Genomic DNA, 22220 nt, shown 5'->3' with positions numbered 1-22220 from the left:
AAAAAAGAGACCAAAAAACCGGACTCTTTTTTTTTTTTGAGAGAGAGAGAGAGAGAGGTAGAGAGAGTGAGCACATGCGTGTGCCTGCATGCAAGTGAGGGAGGGGCAGAGGGAGAGAGAAAATCTCTGCTGACAGCTCAGAGCCCAACACAGGGCTTTGTCTCACGACCGTAAGATCATGACCTGAGCCAAATTAAGAGTCCGACGCTTAACTAATTGAGCCACCCAAGAGTCCGAAACACCGGATTCTTAAATACAGAGAACAAACAGGTAACCACCTGTCAGAGAGGAGATGGGTGGAGGGGAAGGGTGAAATAGATAAAGGGGATTAAGAGGTACAAACTTCTATTTGCAAAATAAATAAATTACGGAGATGAAAAGTAGAGCATAGGGAATTTAGTCTGGAAGACTGCAAAATGTTTGAGGACAGATGATCACTACACTTAATTGTGGTGAGCACTGAGTAATGTATAGAATTGTTGAATCATGTTGTATACCTGAAATGAATATAAAAATGTATGTTAATTATACTCCAATTTTTAAAAAAGAAAACACATGTACACCTAGTTTTCTGAGTTCTTTAGGGGCAGAATTACATCAGTATTTCATACCTGAATTACACGATACCCCAAAATTTCCAAATGTCGTTTTTTCATAGCAGATTTCCCCTTTAAATGAGGGATGTTTCTACAAAAAGCTCTTGAATCCAAAAATTCCAAAGCAATCCTACACAAGATTAAAAATATATATATTTACTTCTGAAATCAAAATGAAAAACTAAGTAATTATAAGTGTTTCAGGAACAAAGTTACATCTTCATAAATTAACAAAAACCAAATGAATATATGAGTATGCTAAGTTATTATTCTACTTAAATTGGTAACTAGGGACAAATAAGGCTACTCATTAGAATTTATACCATATTATAGTAAAAATTTCCATGCTTTCTCATTTGTTTCCTTGTCCAACATATATTTATTATGCAACTACCATATGGAAGGCACTGTGAGGGACACAAACATAAACAGATACAGCTTATAGTCTAACAAAACATGTGATACATATTAAGTAACTGTAATGCAGTGTAGGAAGTGGCTAAGTGCTATGAGATAAGTAGAGATGTATGGGAGCTCCAAAGAAGATACTATTTACTTCCACTGAGGACAATCAGAGGGTTAGCACTTTAGTTAGATTGCTGAGCTTTGGACAGCAAAGGACAGACAGTAAGTCAGAAGACACATGAAAAGCAAAGACACAGGAAAAGATGATATGAGCAGCAGATACTCCTACAATTAATCCTTGTTAACAGAGTTCATTAAGTTATGCCAAATTTAACGTTTAATTAACAAAATCTGAAACTAAGAAATAAGATACCTTTCAGCTCCTGGTGGCAGTGTTGATCCAGTTATTTGGGTATTTGATTCCCAGTGCATTTCTGGTAGTTTTCCCAAAGCTATATTATTGCTTCCATATGGAAGAGGTTTTTTTCTTTTATCCAAGATACACTCAAAATCTAAGGAAGTACAGGAATCAACAGTATGAATTAAGTAAATTCCTACAGGTATAGGTTTAAAGATATATTTTATTTACTTAAAAATTTTTTTAACATTTATTTTTGAGAGAGAGACAGAGAGTGAGAGAGGGGGGAGAGAGAGAGAGAGAGAGAGAGCGAGTGTGAGTGAGGAAAGGGCAGAGAGAGAGAGAGACAGAGGATCCGAAGCAGGCTCCGCGCTGTGAGTGCAAAGCCTGATGCAGGGCTCAAACTCACAAACTGTAAGATCGTGACCTGAGACGAAATCAAGAGTTGGCCACCTAAACGACTGAGCCACTCAGGCACCCTAAAGATGTATTTTAAACATGTATATACATATATAGAGACATACATATCTATAGACACAAACAAAGAATGATGTACCTCCCTAATTACCCAACTTGTTTTATAAGATCTGGTCCAGTGGCACCTGTTTTTGAAAATCAATCAATAAAAATCAACCAACAAGTTTTACTAAACTAGATTTAGTACGGAGTTATATTTAGCACTGGTACAGGCCAAATCACATTAAGTTTTATTTTAATCCTCTTAAATCTCCTGGTAACATTTGGAGAAAGCTAAACCCACTCATCTGAAGGAAAGGTTCAAACATGTATCCTGTCTTTCCTGCAGGAACTGTACATGAGTAACTAAATAGTTGATACGGGTAAGTTCTTTTTAGACAAAATCCAGCTAATGCAGAAGAAATGATACAGAATATCACTACTTTACCACCCCAACGAATGATGGATTTAGACAATAATTTTAATGGCTAATAAAATCTGTAGGTAAAAAACTGATAGGAGAACTTTCTAATGGATAAGCTGATGAATCTTTAATATAATAAAAATAAGACAACCAGCATAGTGTGTCTTCTGATATGATGCACTAAGAAGTTCATACCACTTATGAAATAGTCTGGGCAAAATAAATAAATGACAGGAATCTAGCCTGAATCTAATCAAGCCCCTAGACCTAAGGACTGGCTTACAGGAAAACAAGGGATGCAGGAGCATGTCGAATGATACAACAGGGTTGCAACTGGAAAAGTCTAGATGGTGAAAAAAAATTTTTCAATAAATAAATTGTAAGGGGAAAAGAGAAAAGTAGAACTTAAAAATGTAATGTTTGGATTCCAATTTCAAAAAATAAACAGTAAAATAAAACATACAAAAGACAATTGAGACATTCGAACATTGACAAGCTATGTGATATTAAGAAATTGTTGGGGCGCCGCCTGGATGGCTCAATTGGTTAAACGTCCAACTTCATTTGGTCATGGTCCAACCTTCGTTTGGACAGGTCATGATCTCACAGTTCCTGAGTTCCAGCCCTGTGATCCGGCTCTCTGCTGTCAGCACAGAGCCTACTTTGGATCCTGTTCTCTCTCTCTGCCCCGCCCAAGCTCTCACGTACACACTCTGTCAAAAATAAACACGTATTTTTTTAAGTTTACTTACTTAGAGAGAGAGAGAGAGAGAGAGAGAGAGAGAGAGAGAGAGAGAGAGGAAATGAGCAGAGGACAGGCAGAGAGAGGGAGAGGGAGAATCCCAGGCAGGCATTTGCTGTCAGCACAGAGTTCGACCTGGGGGGCTTGATCCCAGGAACCACTGAGCCACCCAGGCTCCCCAAAAATAAACATTTAAAAAATTATTATGAATGGCTATAGGGGTGATCATGATGGTACTGTGGTTGTGCATCTTTTTAGATATACATTTTAAGATGGTATGTCTGATTTGCTTGAAAAGGATCAAGTGAATTTTGATAACTGTTGATGCTGGGTGGAGGTTCATCATGCTATTCTATCTTTGTACTTGTTTTGAAATTTTTTTGTAATAAAAACAATGGTAAAAATATTTAAACCAAGAAAAACAAAACAGGACCGAAATGAAAAAAGAAACAACAAATGAAAAGGAGGGAAGAGTAGGTTTAGTTATCTGCTTTTTATACATAAGGGAAACTGAGGCACTGAAGCAACTTCAAGCTAAGTATCAAACATGAAATATAGTTCTCTCATTGAGGGAACGAATTCTGGAGCTAGAATGCCTAGGTCAAATACTGGCTCAGTCATTTGCCAACTATATAACCTTGGGCACACAATAATGTCTCTGGGCCTCAATTTCCTAATATATGAAATAGAAGAATTTATGTATCTAGTAAGGGCATAATAAAGAAGTTTATTATATATAAAGCATTGAAGATGGCATCTAACACGTAAGAAACAATATGTAGTTATATCAATTGCTATTGCTGTTGTTGTATGAAACTGCAGCATTGTTTGACAGCTGCGTGTACCAACAAAATATCCTCAAAAAAATCTAAGGATTAAATAAACATCACATACTCACTCAATGAAATATGTATGAAGTCACTAAAAATAATATATATGGGCACAGAAAAATATTTACAATATGTAAACATAGCTACAACCACTATATAGAATAAGCCCTTTTTTGTTTTAAACAAGTCAGAAAAACACACAGTAAAAGTAAACAATGATTAAACATGGTAATTCTTTTTTGTTATCTGTACTTTCTGGGTTTTTTAAGTATATATTTTGTAATTTTTTTTTTGTAATTTTTTTTTTAACATTTTATTTATTTTTGAGACAGGGAGAGACAGAGCATGAACGGGGGAGGGGCAGAGAGAGAGGGAGACACAGACTAAAACAGGCTCCAGGCTCTGAGCTGTCAGCACAGAGCCTGACGCGGGGCTCGAACTCACAGACTATGAGATCATGACCTGAGCCGAAGTCGGATGCTCAACCGACTGAGCCACTCAGGCGCCCCTGTAATTTTTTAAAAAATGTGTGTCTTGGGGCGCCTGGGTGGCGCAGTCGGTTAAGCGTCCGACTTCGGCCGGGTCACGATCTCGCGGTCCGTGAGTTCGAGCCCCGCGTCGGGCTCTGGGCTGATGGCTCGGAGCCTGGAGCCTGTTTCCGATTCTGTGTCTCCCTCTCTCTCTGCCCCTCCCCCGTTCATGCTCTGTCTCTCTCTGTCCCAAAAATAAATAAAAAAACGTTGAAAAAAAAAAAATTAAAAATGTGTGTCTTGAGGCTCCGTAGCTCAGGGGTTAGAGCACTGGTCTCGTAAAAATGTGTGTCTTTTTGGGGGGCACCGGGGTGGCTCAGTCGGTTGGGCATCCGACTTTAGCTCAGGTCATGATCTCATGGCTGGTGACTTCAAGCCCCGTGCCAAACTCAGTGCTGACAGATCAGAGCCTGGAGCTTGCTTCGGGTTCTGCTTCTCCTCTCTCTCTGCCTGTCCCCCACTCACACTTTGTCTCTCTCTCCTTCAAAAATAAATAAACATTAAAAAAAAAATTTTAATATGGGTTTTTAAAACCCTAAGCAATGCTTCCAATCCACACTTATTAATCATACTATTATACTGTCTTAATTATGCCATATCCATATACACAAATATTACCAGTTAAACCTTATTTTAATGATTTATATACATTTTCACATAAAAATAAGCCTCTTGACAGCAGGAAGTACAAACATGAGTTGGAAATACAATGGGATATAGTAATCCTGGTTTCAGTACTAATTACATGTTATGCATGATTTGTAATACATGATTTTTTTTTACTTTTTTCTTTTCTGTATTTTCCAAATGTTTTACATAGATGTGACTCTAATCAGAAAGAAACATTAACAAAAATAATAAAATGCAGTAACAGGAATGAAGAGCCAGTCACAGTGCCTGTCACAAAGCTGGTGCTCAATAATTTTAAATTATGAGATGGAGTTACCCACCATTTTCACATTCATACTTTAGTGCATTTCCTTCCTTTAGCGCATTATTTTTACAGGAGTATATATATTTTTTAATTTTTTTAATGTTTATTTATTTTTGAGACAGAGAGAGACAGAGCACGAACGGGGGAGAGTCAGAGAGAGGGAGACACAGAATCTGAAACAGGCTCCAGGCTCCGAGCTGTCAGCACAGAGCCCGACGCAGGGCTCAAACTCACGGACCTTGAGATCATGACCTAAGCCGAAGTCGGCCGCTCAACAGACTGAGCCACCCAGGTGCCCCAGGAGTATATTTTAAAACATAGAAATATATAATTTTTGTAATGGTTATTTATTTTGAGAGAGAGGGAGAAAGGGAGTAAAATGGGGGCGGAGGGAGGGTATAGAGAGACAGGGAGAGAATCCCAAGCAGGCTCCTGTCAGTGCAGAGCCCGACGCAGGGCTCGATATCACAAACCATCAAGAAAAATCAAGAGTTAGATGCTTAACCGACTGAGCCACTCAGGTGCCCCAAAATACACATATATTTTAAACAGTGCAGATTAACAGGAGTATGCAGACACAGTCCCCAATCTGTGAGTTTTCAACTTTACAATGGTACAAAAGTGATAAGCATTCAATAGAAACTATACTTCAGATTTTTAATTTGGATCCTGCGTGGGCTAACATGCACTACAATAATCTCTTTTGATGCTGGGCAGCAATAGTGAGGACTGACAACTGACACAGTTAGAACCATTCTGTTTTTCACTTTTAGTACAGTATTCAATAAATTATATGAGATATTCAATACCTTACTGTAAAACAGGCTTTGTGATAGATGTTTTTGCCCAACTGTAGGCTAATGTAAGTGTTCTGAGCACATTTTAGGTAAACTAAGCTAAACTGTGATGCTCAGCATGTTACATGTATTAAATGCATTTTTGACTCTCAATATTTCCAATGTAAAATGGGTCTCCTGGGATATAACCCCATGGTAAGCCAAGGAAGATCTATGTCAATCTTTTAAAACAACCCTGTCACAGGGTGTAGGTCGTCCCCCAATACCTAATACTTCCATTCATTTTTAATAATAGAATTAGCTGAGTACATGATAACCCGGAATAAAAACCACATTTTCTTAACTTACGCATAGCCAAGTGTGGCCATGGGGTATAATTAAAAGCGGTATGTGCAGAGGCGCCTGGGTGGTTCAGTTGGCTAAGCGTCCAACTCTTGATTTCGGCTCAGGTATGGTCTCACAGTTTGTGGGCTAGAGTCCCGCGTCAGACTCCACATGTTGGCAGTATGAACCTTGCTTGGGATTCTCTCTCTCCCTTTCTCTCTGTCCCTCTCCTGCTCATGCTCTCCCTCTCTCTCTCTCTGCACCACCCCCCAAACAGTATATGCAACTTCAAGGAACAGTACTTAAGGGACACCCTTCCCTTTCCTTCCCTCTCCCTTCTGCTCAGATTATAGATGTGTTGGCTAAAGTAGAAGGAGTCATTTTGGACCAAAAAGAGGAAGCTACATGTTGAGGTTATAAATTATAATAAAATAGAAGGATCCTGAACTTTAATGTTCACGGAGCTGGCATCCCAGCCTTGGATGCCAGTTACACATACAGGAGAAGGAAATAACTTTAAGTTCCTATTATTTGTGCATTTTTGACACTCTTAGCCAAATATAATCCTGACTAACATAAAACCAAACAACTGAGAATACGTGTTTTGTAGTACAAGATGAGGGTATTAATGACTATTGGGTTCAGCCTTCGGCTGAATACAAAAATCACACACACACACACACACACACACACACACACACACACACACACACCATCTGATCACCCATTTCTGCCCAAACATTTCTTCTTCACAAGGCAGACCATTATTTCATTTTTTGACAAATCTTTCATAAAACTCTTACATTGACGTAAAATATTCCTTTTTTTCCCGTATTTTTATTCTTGAGATAAATATCCACTTCTTCTTTCACAAAGCAATCCTTAAAACATTATGTTATGCCCACCATAACTCTTCCAGTTTTCAGATTAAACATTCCTAGCTTCTTTGTTAAATAAAATTTATTGAGCACTCACTATGTTCCAAGGACAGTGCTAAATGCTTTTCATGCAATATGTCAGGTAATCCTATTAAGTGGGCATTATCATCCCCATTTACAGATGAAAAACTAATAAAGTTCGGAGGTTTAGGAACTTGCTCAGGGACTGGAATCTGTGCAGTTCCTGTCCTCTCTAGTTGTAAGACATGATTTCTAGATCCTTTGTTTCCAGGCCCTATTTGTCACTCTCACAAAATGTAACGCTCAAAAGAAGAATATAATACTAAGATATGTCTGAAGGCCAGAATACAGTGGGACTACTAACTTTCTTGTTATTCTTAATAACATAGTTTAAAACAGTATTTGACTTTTGGTAACCATTTAAGTATTAGTTTATATCAAGCTTTTAATACTTTATATAACATCCTGTATGTATGCAGAAGTTTTCTAATCCTAAATTTTATAAAGTTTATGTTAATCCTCTTAAAACCTCATCTTTTCCTTTAAGTCCACATTTGAATTTAGCGATTTTTTAAAGTTTACTTATTTATTTTGAGAGAGAGAGAGAGAGAGAGCACACAAGTAGGTGAGGAGCAGAGAGAGAGGAAGAGACAGAATCCCAAGCAGGCTCCATGCCATCAGTGCAGAGCCCAATGTGGGACTCAAATTCACGAACTGAAAGATCATGACCTGAGCGGAGATCAAGAGTCAGACACCTAACCAACCGAGCCACCCAGGTGCCCTGAATTTAGCTATTAAAAAAAAAAAAATCTTATGTTGCCACCCAATTTATCAGCTGGCCAACCAACTTTATGTCATCCATGATGAAATCAGAATGCCTTATACAACTAGACCACTGAGAAACAAGGTTAACCAGGTTAGAGTTGATCATACGTACCTATGGAAATCTTCATCCAGGTTGATAATCCAACTTAGTTTTTATGATGAACTTAAAACAATGAAATTGTTTCAGGGTACTTAGTGGAGAGGAAAAGAACTTTTGAAGATCTAGGAATGTTCAGTGAATCTGAGCCTGGGATTTACTTAGAATTTTTTAAAAATATTTTTTAATGTTTATTTACTTTGGGGGGGGGTAGAGAGCATGAGTGGGGGAGGGGCAGAGAGAGGGGGAAACACAGAATCCAAAGCAGGGTCCACACTCTGAGCTGTCAGCACAGAGCCTGATGTGGGGCTCGAACTCACAGACCGTGAGATCATGACCTCAGCCGAAGCCAGACACTTAATGGATTGAGCCAACCAGGAGCCCCTGGGTTTTACTTACAATTAGTAAAATATAAGTAAAAAATTTTTTTTGAAAAACAGCAAAATGCTGACGGTTATCAAAGCTGGACCATGGGAACTTGAGAAATCACTGTACTCTTCTATTTCAGTCTGTTTGGAAATCTCCATTTGATGAGACAATTCTACTTTAATTAGTTCAGTCTTCTGGGGCACCTGGGTGGCTCAGTTGGTTAAGCGTCCAACTCTTGATTTTGGTTTATGATCTCACAGCTTGTGAGTTCGAGCCCCGCGTGGGGCTCTGTGCCTATAGCATGCAGCCTGCTTGCGATTCTCCCTCTCTCTCTGCCCCTCCCCTGCTCATACTCTGTTTCTCAAAAATAAATAATAAATAAATTAAAAAAAAATACTTTTAAAAATAGATCTACCCTATGACCCAGCAACAGCACTGCTAGGAATTTACTCAAGGGATACAGGAGTGCTGATGCATAGGGGCACTTGTACCCCAATGTTTATAGCAGCACTCTCAACAATAGCCAAATTATGGAAAGAGCCTAAATGTCCATCAACTGATGAATGGATAAAGAAATTATGGTTTATATATACAATGGAATACTACTTGACAATGAGAAAGAATGAAATCTGGCCTTTGTAGCAACGTGGATGGAACGGGAGTGTGATGCTAAGTGAAATAAGTCATACAGAGAAAGACAGATACCATATGTTTTCACTCTTATGTGGATCCTGAGAAACTTAACAGAAGACCATGGGGGAGGGGAAGGAAAAAAAAAAAAGGTTAGAGAGGGAGACAGCCAAACCATAAGAGACTCTTAAAAACTGAGAACAGGGGCGCCTGGGTGGCGCAGTCGGTTAAGCGTCCGACTTCAGCCAGGTCACGATCTCGCGGTCCGTGAGTTCGAGCCCCGCGTCAGGCTCTGGGCTGATGGCTCGGAGCCTGGAGCCTGTTTCCGATTCTGTGTCTCCCTCTCTCTCTGCCCCTCCCCCGTTCATGCTCTGTCTCTCTCTGTCCCAAAAATAAATAAAAAATGTTGAAAAAAAAAATTTTTTTAAAAAATAAAAAAAAAAAACTGAGAACAAACTGAGGGTTGATGGGGGGTGGGAGGGAGGGGAGGGTGGGTGATGGGCATTGAGGAGGGCACCTGTTGGGATGAACACTGGGTGTTGTATGGAAACCAATTTGACAATTAATTTCATATTAAAAAAATAATTATAAAATAAAAAAGTGGTCTTAGAGTGATAAAAATAAATAAATAAATAAATAAATAAATAAATAAATAAATAAACAAACTTTTATAAAAAAAAATTAGTTTAGTCTTCTGAAAGTACCTAGTAACCTGCCAAATACTTACCTATTTTATGGTAATAAGGTGTAAGAACTGAGGCTTTTACATAATTGGCTCCTCCTAATACCTCTGCTAACATTTTATAAATCTGCTGTTGTGCTCCATTCACGCTGCCAGTATCTTTATGAAAATAAAAATAATTACTTCACTTAAAACAGGTTAATCCATTTTTTAATAAAAATCATCCCAATTCTGCAAACCAAAAAACAAAGATTAGTATTTTCAACAAGAGCTTCAGTATAATACCATATGCAATGATATTAAATTCAGAACAATGTAAGTTCTGTATTTTCTACCAAAAGAGGATTAGTGTCCTAAATATTAAGAAATTCTTATAACACAAATCTCACCTACAAAACGGTTCTACTAAATAGGTCATGGCACTCACAGCAACTCTGGTGTCATGGTTAGGCTTAGCAAGGTACTACCTAAAGTTTACTTTGGAATTAAACTTTGCTGTCTGACCCAAAGAAAACTCAAACCTTTATTATACTGTTGTTGGCAGAAGCGGTCATGAAACCATGGAATCTGATACTCAGGGCACTCCAAGCAGACAGCTCTATTTAACTCCATAAGACGTAATTGGACCCTCATACTTAAAGATGAACATAAAACTGAAAACAAAAATAAAATATTAATGGATTTTAACAGGTTTTTCACATTCATTTATTCCCATTATTTGTTAGTACTTTTAGTCTCATATTATAAAATCATCTCATTTGCACACACATGCTTTATATTTTTTAATTATTCAATGGTTTGATTAGGAACAACTCCTATGTCATTTTCACTACTCACAAACATTAGAACTACATTTTTAAAAATACAACCAAAGAATTTTCATTGACCTAATATTTCACATTAGGAACCAATCCTAAAGAAACAAAGATGAGGTCAGTGATTCATATATAACACTCAGTATTTATAATAATGAAGAATTGGAAACAACCTACATGATAACAAATGCTATCACATTCACATCATGGCAGATTATATAGACACTAAAAAAATCATGACATCAAAAAATACTTAATGGCATGCAGAAATGTTCAAAATATAGTTCAATGACCATAGGCAACATACAAAAGTGATATATAAATAATCCAAATTTTGTTTTAAAATACAGATAGATATATAAACACACACACAAGAACAGGAGACAGACAGAAAAAAAAGATACACTCCAAAACATTATTTAAAGGGGTAGTTTCACTTGGCAAAAGATGATGAGTAATCTCTTACTTTCGTTTTTATACTTTTCTATGTTTTCCAAATTTTCTACAAGAAGCAGGAAATACTTTTATAAACAGAAAGACATATATTAACATTCGAGTGCTTCAGTAGAGGTAGAGTTGAAACCTGGCTAAAAGCACAAGTAATAATTTGATAAAATATAGATACATACGTTCAAGTTGAGAATCCATTTTGGCTAAGAATTTAATGTTAAAAATAGCCTGCAGCAGATCTTCTGGAAAATATTCAAGTGTGGCCAAAGAGAAACCAAGAAACACTAACATGAGAGGATCCAGTACACCTAAAACAAAATTACCATTAAAAAATTCATAATGTACAGCCACTTCACATATACATAAGTACACACTTTATTCAGTTCAAACCAAGTTTTTAAAAAATAATACAAACACAGCCTTTTTTAAATACAAACACAGCCTTGACAAAACTCATCTATACTGTAAATAAGACAGGATAGTGGTGAAGTGCTTACATCTGGGTGGGAATAGAGTAGGAAAGGGGGACAGGAGAGAAGGATACTGTGGTAATACTCTGTTTCTTCACCTGGATCGGATTCCTTGGGTGATTCAATTTGTATAAATTCATACTACATGCTAAGGATATGTAAATGTTCCTGTATTATTATTTCACTTCCATAAAAAGTGTTTTAAATTGCTTTGAAAAGAGAAAGAATTCAAAACAAAAGGTCAATGGTGTATGTAAAAACTGGTCCTAGTCTTCATAAATTGGTAACAATATAATATTGTTCAGAATGTGTTAGGTATCCCAGTGCCTGGGTGGCTGGGTTGATTGAGCCACTGACTCTAGATAACCGCTCAGGTCATGATCTTGCAGTCATAAGATCAAGCCTCACATTAGGCTCCTCCCTTTTTCTCTGCCCTGCTCTCTGCCTCTCCTCTGCTGGTGTGTGCACTCTCTTTCTCTCTCTCTCTCAAAATACATAAATAAACTTAAAAAAAAGAGAATGTGTTAGGTGTCATTCCAACTTTACATATATATATATATTTTTTAAACGTTTTTTATTTATTTTTTGGGGACAGAGAGAGACAGAGCATGAACGGGGGAGGGACAGAGAGAGAGGGAGACACAGAATCGGAAACAGGCTCCAGGCTCCGAGCCATCAGCCCAGAGCCCGACGCGGGGCTCGAACTCACGGACCGCGAGATCGTGACCTGGCTGAAGTCGGACGCTTAACCGACTGCGCCACCCAGGCGCCCCCAACTTTACATATATATTAACTCACTGAAATCTCACTTCAGTATACGGCAGGAACAATTATTACCTCCTCTTTGTAAATAAGTATACAGAGGCACAGAGAAGTTAAATGACTTGCCTAAAGTCACACAGTTAGCAGCAAGTGGAGGCTAGACTACTATTCTGTGCTGCTGTGCAGGGATCTCAAATATCCAGGCTGAGTGTAGACACATGTGAAGCTCAGATTTCATATAGCAGTTCTCCCTTTCCTGTCCCCCAACAGCATGACACATGTCCCAGAGTACAAGACTAAGGTTATTTAGCTGATTTGCCTCATCCAAGAGACATTTCTGATGAGAAGGAAGGGGTCCCTATTGACAGCAATATTCTTAGAAAGGACAACAAAGATGTTAAATCTTTTCTTCTGGATTTCTTTGCTGAGTCTATTTAATAAATCAAAATCAAGTCATAAATGAGGTGAATAGTAACCTGTCAAAATTATATTTATTCAAAATAAAGAAAATTATCATACCATTATTTAAAATTTTACTTATAAAAGCTCCCATGAATTTTCCAAATATTCTCTTAGTAAGTCTTAAAAAATCAAAGCTGTATTTCTAAACCTTTCTTCTCTTAAACATTTTATTTAAAAAAAGAAAAAAAGGATATGCTTTCATTTCCTTCTGATTGACACAAGACTGAACAACTGGGAGAGCACATTCTAAGTCTCAGATTCAGGTCTCCTCTTTCTACACATAATTCTGTTACTAAAAAAGGGTGTATTATGAATTCCACACGGGCATACGCCCATTCATGACTAAATATATACATATCACAACAACCCATTTTACTTATCTATTAGCAGACAAAGTAGTATCAGACATAGTTCTCATATCATAGTATCGGTCAATGACAAGAGAATGGAAAAAAAAACAGAATATCTAGATTATAAGAGACTAAAGAGGTATCATCCTAATGCAATAGGTGGTCCTTAATTAGATCCTGGGTCCAAAATAACCACTCTGAAGAGTATTTGGGGAACCATGGGCTGTGTATTAGATATTAGGAACTACTCATTTTCTTAGGTGTGATAACAGTATTGTGGTGAAGAGGTCATTATTCTTAGGAGGTATATGCTGAAGCAATTAGGGGTAAAGGGTAACAACACTTACAACTTACTGTGAAATAGCTCTGCAAAAAGTAAGAGAGCAAGAGAAACAAACAATAAAGCAAATATGATAAAATGTTAGCAATTACTGAATCTGCCCATTGAGTATATAGGGGCTCTTTGATTCTTTCCATTTTTTCAAGTTTGACATTTTTTCATAATAAAAATGCTTCAAAAATGGGTACAAACTTTTTTTTAGGTCTAGAACTCATGGCTGTTATGGTTACTCCTTAAATGAAGGATATCTCTTACCACAATGGCAATGGTATCCTCCAACCTACTTACTCAATGTACTGCCAAACAATATACCTACTTAAGTAAGAATTAAGGTGTTGAACGCAAATTCCAAAAAATTCATCACTTTGAGGTGGATCATAGTTCAAGATGCTAAATGGAAGAATAATAGGAAGGATCGCAAAAGGGTGGATCTGTATAAACACAACAAAATGTTATAGTTTAAACTTCAGTAAAACAAAATTTTAACCTAATTATTATTTTGGGTAGAAATCTTTTTCTAACATGCTGAGAGTTAAATGAACATGCCTACAGTAAAATGATAAATGCAGCACTACTTATTAATTTTTCCACCCTGCTATAATCTACTTAATCCTACCACTAGTTTCTAGTAACTCTAGTATCAACGTGGAAAAAATTAATCAGATAAAATGCAAATTAATTTTGTTAGGTGTAAAACCTATTCCAGGATTCATTAGTCATTAAAATGAATAGGAAATAGCATCACTAATTTCCATCCTTTCAGCGCATTATAGAGACTCATCATATAATGTAATTAAGGAAGCTAATTAGTTTATAATCATTAGCATTTATTTTTCTTTCATTGATTCATTTTTTAATTTCATTATTCACTCATTCATCCAAAACTTAATGACTGCCAGGTACAATAGATTTTTATTTTAATTAGGGAGAAATATTGTCTCATAAGTAAAAAAGCCTTATCTGATATATACAAGAGATTTTAATAAGTGAGCTTCTTCTCACATAATCCAAAAAGCAACATTTTACAAGTAAGTTCCAGAAACAAATCTGTAAGAAACCACACTGACAATTTAGGAATACACAAGTCAGTGTACAGCTTATATTTTTCTCATTTTTCACATTTGGGCTTTTGAATGGAGTCGTTCTTAGTAAAAGTAGTATTACAGGATTATAGAAAATAAAAAGAAAATAAAAATCATTCATACTCCATTTCCTAATACAACTACTATTAAGTATTTCCTTCTAGACAATGAAAGTTGACTACAGATCCTAAAAACATTGTAGTGAACCAAAAGATGACTGCTAATCTCCCCAGATCTATACTGCTGGAGGAAGAAACTTTAGAGGAAGAACAAACTGTGGCACCAGACACTAGAATTTAATTTTTAAACTTCAAATTCCAATTAAGTTCTCAAAGTACTTACGATAAACACTTATTCTTTAAGAAACTGACAACTACATAAAACTCAATTTCACCTTTTCAGTCTGCTGAAGGACCACCGAAGCTATCCTATCAAGTAGCAAAGTACTGAGGTAGTTAGTTCTAGAAAGAAAAGATGCAATCTCAGCCACATTTTTGTAATTAATTTCATCCATCAAACGGTGTAAAGTAGCAACTGTTTCTTCAAGAAGTGACTCAGCAAACCAGTCTCCTTTTAAAGATTTAAGTTCTTCCCATAACAGATTCAAATTGGTGCATTTCTGTAGTCTCTGAAGACCATAGTGATCTAGTTTTTGAAGTAGTTTCAGCTGTTTCCCAGTAGTATTATCCAGATATGTGCAATCATAATGAATCCATCTTAAAACAGATGTGGCGAAACTATTCAGGTCAGTCAGGTCACATTGTGGTAAAACTGCTTCAATTCGAGATATCTCCACTTCATCTAGGTAAGGAGATGGAAGAATGGAAAGGGCATAGACCAGGATGGAAATCTCACTAGGTATAACACTAATTTTCAAATAACTGTAAAGGAAGGGGGAGAAAATGAAAAGAACAAAATTAATAAATCAGCAACAATAATGAAATATATTTAAAGTCTGAATATATAATTATTATTATAATTAATAGATGTGGTAGGTTTAAAATACAAGTTAAAGAAGGGTTAGATAAATTCAAAGATGACAGGTCCACAAAGGATTACTAAGAGAAGTCCTAAGATTTTCTAAGCCACATCCCAAATATTTTACGCAAAAATGAAACCATAGTCCCTAGCAAACCAAAGATCAGTGTCAGAACAATGTTTCCAGTGCTGTTGCTCGTGACAGATTTGGGGCTCAAAGTTTGGTCTGACCTGTCAGGAGCTGGTATGACCTAGCACAGGCCCTGCCATACTGTGATCACTTGGTAACACTAGTTCCCTTCCCACTTCTGCTATATAGGAAGTCCAACCTTAAAAAAACAGAAAACACAGAACATACAAGTGACCCCATTTTCTACTCCTTTTTCCCCAAATTCCCATGATAACAGTCTCACCCCCAAAGTAAGAGTCTTGCCACCAGCATAGCAATTGTTAAATTGCAAATAAAAAACTGAGAACTTTTAAAGACTCTTTTGGCTTAGACGTACTAGAAGAAAAAATCAAATCTAAATTAAAACAAAGTTGTTGAGCTAATTTTTAAAATATTAAATTAGCACATTAAAATAATCATAATAGTCAATGCTAGAAAGGGTGCATCAACACAGGCATTTTAAACCTAAAAAGCAACAATATCATTTGACATGGTCAATTCCTGTCTAGGAAACTAGACTAAGAAAATAAACTAAAATGTGGGCAAATGTGAACCTATTTTGGGGCTCCTGGGTGGCTCAGTTGGTTAAGCATCCAACTTCGGCTTGAGTCATGATCTCAGAGTTCATGGGTTCGAGCCCTGCATCGGGCTCTGGGCTGACAGCTCAGAGCCTGAAGCCTGCTTTGGATTATGTGTCTCCCTCTCTCTGCCCCTCCCCTATTCATTCTCTGTCTCTCTCACTCTCTCTCTCAATAATAAATAAACATTAAAAATTTTTTTAATTTTTTAAATATATAGGATTATGAAAGAAAAATAAATAAGATGCTAGCAAACATTTGTGTTATGTTAATTCATATTTTTACATGGCTAAAATTTAAAAACTAAATATTCAACGAGGGAACACTTAAGTGAATTATGATACAGTCATATGATGGGTAATATCCAGTCATTAAAAAGATTTACAAATAGTTCTAAATGATGTGAGAAAATGCTAAGTGGGTAAGGTTAAGGGGGGGGAAATACAAAACTAATCTCAACTAGGAGGGACAAAAAAATTTTTTTTCAATATATGAAATTTATTGTCAAATTGGTTTCCATACAACACCCAGTGTTCATCCCAAAAGGTGCCCTCCTCAATACCCATCACCCACCCTCCCCTCCCTCCCACCCCCCATCAACCCTCAGTTTGTTCTCAATTTTTAAGAGTCTCTTATGCTTTGGCTCTCTCCCACTCTAACCTCTTTTTTTTTTTTCTTCCCCTCCCCCATGGGTTTCTGTTAAGTTTCTCAGGATCCACATAAGAGTGAAAACATATGGTATCTGTCTTTCTCTGTATGGCTTATTTCACTTAGCATCACACTCTCCAGTTCCATCCACGTTGCTACAAAGGGCCATATTTCGTTCTTTCTCATTGCCATGTAGTACTCCATTGTGTATATAAACCACAATTTCTTTATCCATTCACCAGTTCATGGACATTTAGGCTCTTTCCATAACTTGGCTATTGTTGAGAGTGCTGCTATAAACATTGGGGTACAAGTGCCCCTATGCAATAGTACTCCTGTATCCCTTGGGTAAATTCCTAGCAGTGCTATTGCTGGGTCATAGGGTAGGTCTATTTTTAATTTTCTGAGGAACCTCCACACTGTTTTCCAGAGCGGCTGCACCAATTTGCATTCCCACCAACAGTGCAAGAGGGTTCCCGTTTCTCCACATCCTCTCCAGCATCTATAGTGGAGGGAAAAAAAATTTTATACACACATATGTAAGTATTATCACAAATGTATATATATCACAAACTGTTGTCAGTGGATGAATGAGTTTAGGAATGATTTTTATTTTCTTCTTTATACTTTTTTCTATTTTCCAAAATTTCCAAAATAATTGTTATACAATGTTTGGCCCAGTGCCTGACACAAAGTAGGTACTCAATTAGTACTAAATGAGTATTTTATTCTTAGAGCCACAAAAAATAAATACACCCTTTTATGTAAAGGGAAAAACTTTATCTGTCTGCAGAATTGACCTAGGAGATAGAACTCTCAATATTTGCCAACCTTGTGATACTTGTCTAAAAGTAAACTCCCAACAGATACAATCTCTTCAACCTCCACTTGATGTTTTTCCTGGAAATAGTTCCTCAAATTCCAAAACTTACACGTGCATGTGTGTTCACTTACAATATCACCACATACCCACCAGTATGGCTAAAATTAGAAAATAAAAATATACAAGTGTTGGCAGGGACGTGGAATAGGAATGCTCACATTCTGCTGGTGGGAATATAAACTGGTACAGATACTCTAGAAAACCATTTACCAGGATCTACTGAGGATGAACATATATTTAATCTATGAACCAACAATTACAATCCTTGGTAAATATCTACAGAAGTGCATACATATATCTACTAAAAGATATGTATGAGGATATTCATAACAGCACTATTCATAATAGCCAAAAACTGGAAACAAAATATCCACCGCCTATAGAATGAATAAAAATATTTTTGTTACATTCTTACAAAGAGAATACCATACAACAAAAACATGGGTAAATCTCATAAACATAATATTGAGCCAAAAGACGCCAGACACAAAATAGGCAAAACTAATCCATGCAGTTAGAACTAAGTGTAGCAGTTAATCTGGGAGACAGGGGAAGCAGAGTAATGAGGAGAAATGTACATTACATTTCAATATAGTAAAAAAAAAAAAAAAAAAAGCCACCAAAAACCAACATTATTCTAGTAAATCAATTCCCTGTGTTCTCTGAATGGTTTCAGGAGCTATTTATATAAACATCTATGTGAATAGTTCAATTAAACTGTGTTCCTTCTAACATCTACTTAATATTGCTTGCACTGAAATAGGGGAAAGTGAGCACCTATGATTTTCATACAACATCTCCCAATTAGGGTTTGGATAAAATTTTAAATTACAGAGACATATAAGGGCCATCCCTACTCAGAGTTACTAAATTTTAACATTGTCATATTTGCTTCAAGTCATTCTATAAAGGAAATAAAACATCACAGGTAAAGTGGAATCCCCTTGTATGATCCCACTTCTGCTCTTACTTTTCTGTTAACATACCTAGAGGCAAACAGTATTCTATAATTTAACTTTTTAAAAAACATTGTGCAGACCAAATAAACCATGTCCCTGGGTCAGTTTATGATAATTTAGAACATAAAATTCTTCATTCAGAGGCTAATAAAAGTCCATGCTATACGTGAAGAGGGTGAGGAAACAATAATCCTGCATATTAATACCTTGATAAGAAGGAAGTTATTTCGTCAAGAAAAGAGTGAACTTTCTACTAACATACCTATTAAGCTAAATTTTCACCTGATAAAGTGCCACCTCTTATTCTTTAGTTCAAATCCTTCTTAACCTTAACAGCATATACCTTTATTATAATAAAAATCATTTTGAACTACGTGCCAGTCTTTTGATTAATCGCATAGAATCCCATGTCTGGTCTTCCAGGAATCAAACTAAATCAAACTAAATCAAACTAGTATAGAAAAATGGAGGAGAAAAAGATTAATCTAGCTTTAGTTTCACTCAAGACATTATTCTGATGATTAAAATAAAAAAATTTTAATGGAAAACTCCATTTTGGCTCCATTTCCATAAACATCAATGGAAAACGGACTAACTTCCTAGTTGAAATACAAATGTTATATCCATAGAAAAGCAGAAAATGTTAAATTATATACAAAAATGCTTTTGTAAGTAATATTATTCTTAATATCTTATTTTAAAAATTAGAAATTAAAAAATTTATTATGTCTTAAGACAATCTAACATGCCTTAAAATAGGCAAGTAAGCAGACTGAAGGCCTCTAAATATGAATGCTCCCAAATGGAGTTTTGCCTTGTTGGGCAGCTCCAATTTTTCGTAGTTATTCTATACCTGCATGAAAGGAAAATGCCTTGGCTTTTGCTGTTATTCATGCCCTAGGGAACTCCTCGCCCCACTGGCTTCATTTCAAAATATACCAAGCATGAGCACTTGCAAAATGGGTATTGGAGGAGACAAGTGTGTTAACATTTTAAATAATAAGCCACTTAATTCTGCCTCCAAAAGTTCCAACTCTCTACGTAATCAAGCAAAACAGATGTTGAGTCTAGATTATAAAATAAATAAACACTTTGATTTTAACCTTACCTATGCAGTAATTCTCTGAGTTTCACAAAAAGCTCTTTATTTTGAAAATGGAGAAAAACCAGTGCTCGAGTTATCTTCAATAACTCTATTGGTTTATAGTTATCCAAATGTTTATGCAGAATTGAAGCAATTCTAAAAAGAATGATAAAATATATTAAAAATTCATTCACTTATTTATTAAACATTTACTGAGGAGCTCTTTCATGCCAGACATACACTGCTTTAGAGCAATGAATAAAATAAGGTTTTCTGTTCTTTTTTTTTTTTTTTTTAACATTTATTTATTTTTGAGACAGAGAGAGAGCATGAACAGGGGAGGGTCAGAGAAAGAGGGAGACACAGAATCCAAAACAGGCTCCAGGCTCTGAACTGTCAGCACAGAGCCCGACGCGGGGCTCGAACCCATGGACCGTGAGGTCATGACCTGAGCCGAAGTCGGACGCTTAACCGACTGAGCCACCCAGGCGCCCCAGGTTTTCTGTTCTTGAACAGCTGTCTCAAGAAGGTGACAGAAATGTAAACAACAAACTAGAATGATATAAGAGCTATCAATGAAGTGTGAATGAAATAATATTTAATTATTAATAGTAAGAGGAGGAGGGCGCCTTGATTGCTCAGTTAAGCATCTGACTTGATTTGGGCTCTAGTCATGATGTCGTGGTTCGTGAGTTTGAGCCCCACGCCGGCTCTACACTGACTCCCTCTCTCTCTGCCCTTTCCCCCACTTGTGTGAGAATTCTCTCTCTCTATCACTCTCTCTCAAAATAAATAAATAAATATTTAAAAAATAATAATAGGAGGGAAAAGCATAAAGTTTCACTTTCTAAATAAAAAACAACTCAGAAAACAGCCATCAAATTCCACATCTTCCCCCAAAAGAAATCTTTATCAGGATTTACTAACAATTAGCAAAACTGATTTAATTTTCTTCCTTAAATCCACTGGCCCTCTAATGGAACTGATTAAAAACCATGAGAAATGCACCAAGAAATGGGGCATAAGGAATACTTTAAAAAGGAACATATAATTGATAATAAAACATTAAGTATATATCTGAACTATGTATTTTTATTCTTCTTAAATTTCAAGTAAAAGAAAGACAATATATGGAGGTATGATTTCAAGGTAACAACTGTGGTATGAAACAAATCAAGTTCACGTAGGTGCCCTCCACTTTCCAAGACTAAAATGTTCTGGCTTGAGAATAACAATAGCAGCAAATGAAGCGAAAAATACTATAGACAATTTAAAAATCCCTACCTTAAAAAACAAGCTATTTAATAAACAATGCCTTAAGTGTTAATTCCTTATTTCTTCAAAACCAACAGCTAAATTATAGAAAAAAATATAAGGCATCCTCAAAAAAAAAAGTTACTTATGAATGACAACTAAAGATAAGGCCATGAATTTCAGGAAAGACTACTTTTTATTCAGATGTGAATTTCTGCTTTCCATCTCTTCCATTGCTCCCATCACTGCCAAGGCTTGCTGGCTGGTAAGCTCCTCTGACATTAATAATATAGTTGATTTAAGTCTAGAAGAAAAGAAAAATATTTTTACGTTGAATAACTGATGATTAGCCTATGAAAGTTTCGTTTGTTTTTTTTTTTAAATAACAGTTCTGAGGTAATAAAAAGAAATAGAAACAAAAACTGAATTCTATATATAATTCCAATTTTCTCCCCACCTAATAGGGTATAATATAAATATAATTGAATAAAGAAAAATATACTGTTTTCATCAAAGGAATTAGGCTTCAGTACAATCTAATCTTAAACTGTCTCTTAAAAAATACAGACAAAAGGTTTTTAAATTGATTTTCAAATAAGATAAAGTTATAATGATTATAAAATACAATAATTCAGTGAAATTCAGGACTATAGAGCTAAAGAACTAAAAATTGGCATTCTAACAATATCCCAATTATTCTAAATTGAGTAAGATCTGATCAGAAAGTCAATATACCTGCATATTAACAAAAATCTTACCTACTAAATACTTGCTGTGACATTATAAACTGAAAATTTACAAAGATGATCCATTTTGAAACCATCCAAAATTGTACACTAATACAACTATCTATATATAACTGTATCTTTTAGAATAATTTAGAACTATTCATATTGGATAGCTCTACACCATCCTTTTCATCAACCTTATCAAACATTTTCAAATCCAGCTTCTCCTCAAAGCTTTGCCCAGTCATTTATTGTCTATATTTTTCTCTCATTTTCCTGTCTACTATCTATATCACTAATTTGAGTACTT

At 36.0% G+C, this 22220-nt stretch overlaps 1 protein-coding gene across 4 annotated transcripts in view; it reads right to left on the bottom strand.

Annotated features, from left to right (window-relative positions):
* The window catches only part of FASTKD1 (FAST kinase domains 1), a 49464-nt gene that overhangs the window by 1175 nt on the left and 26069 nt on the right, over window positions 1-22220 (bottom strand). For 3 of the 4 annotated variants that reach the window (XM_058714756.1, XM_058714772.1, XM_058714782.1), the window contains 9 exons: window positions 21376-21486; window positions 19953-20084; window positions 15024-15510; window positions 13864-13978; window positions 11343-11471; window positions 10420-10551; window positions 9944-10057; window positions 1375-1513; window positions 612-726 (listed from right to left, as the gene is read on the bottom strand). In XM_058714756.1, the coding sequence (XP_058570739.1) occupies window positions 612-726; window positions 1375-1513; window positions 9944-10057; window positions 10420-10551; window positions 11343-11471; window positions 13864-13978; window positions 15024-15510; window positions 19953-20084; window positions 21376-21486 (1474 nt within the window). Of the gene's footprint in view, window positions 1-611; window positions 727-1374; window positions 1514-4572; window positions 4823-9943; window positions 10058-10419; window positions 10552-11342; window positions 11472-13863; window positions 13979-15023; window positions 15511-19952; window positions 20085-21375; window positions 21487-22220 lie in introns of those variants that run through there. The other variant, XM_058714764.1, reaches the window with a different exon arrangement.

The sequence above is a fragment of the Neofelis nebulosa genome, chromosome 2 (assembly GCF_028018385.1).
Source record: "Neofelis nebulosa isolate mNeoNeb1 chromosome 2, mNeoNeb1.pri, whole genome shotgun sequence".
In the NCBI taxonomy this organism is placed as follows: Eukaryota; Metazoa; Chordata; class Mammalia; order Carnivora; family Felidae; genus Neofelis; species Neofelis nebulosa.
Note: the sequence above shows the minus strand (reverse complement) of the source record. Positions and strands in the feature narration are given on the sequence as shown.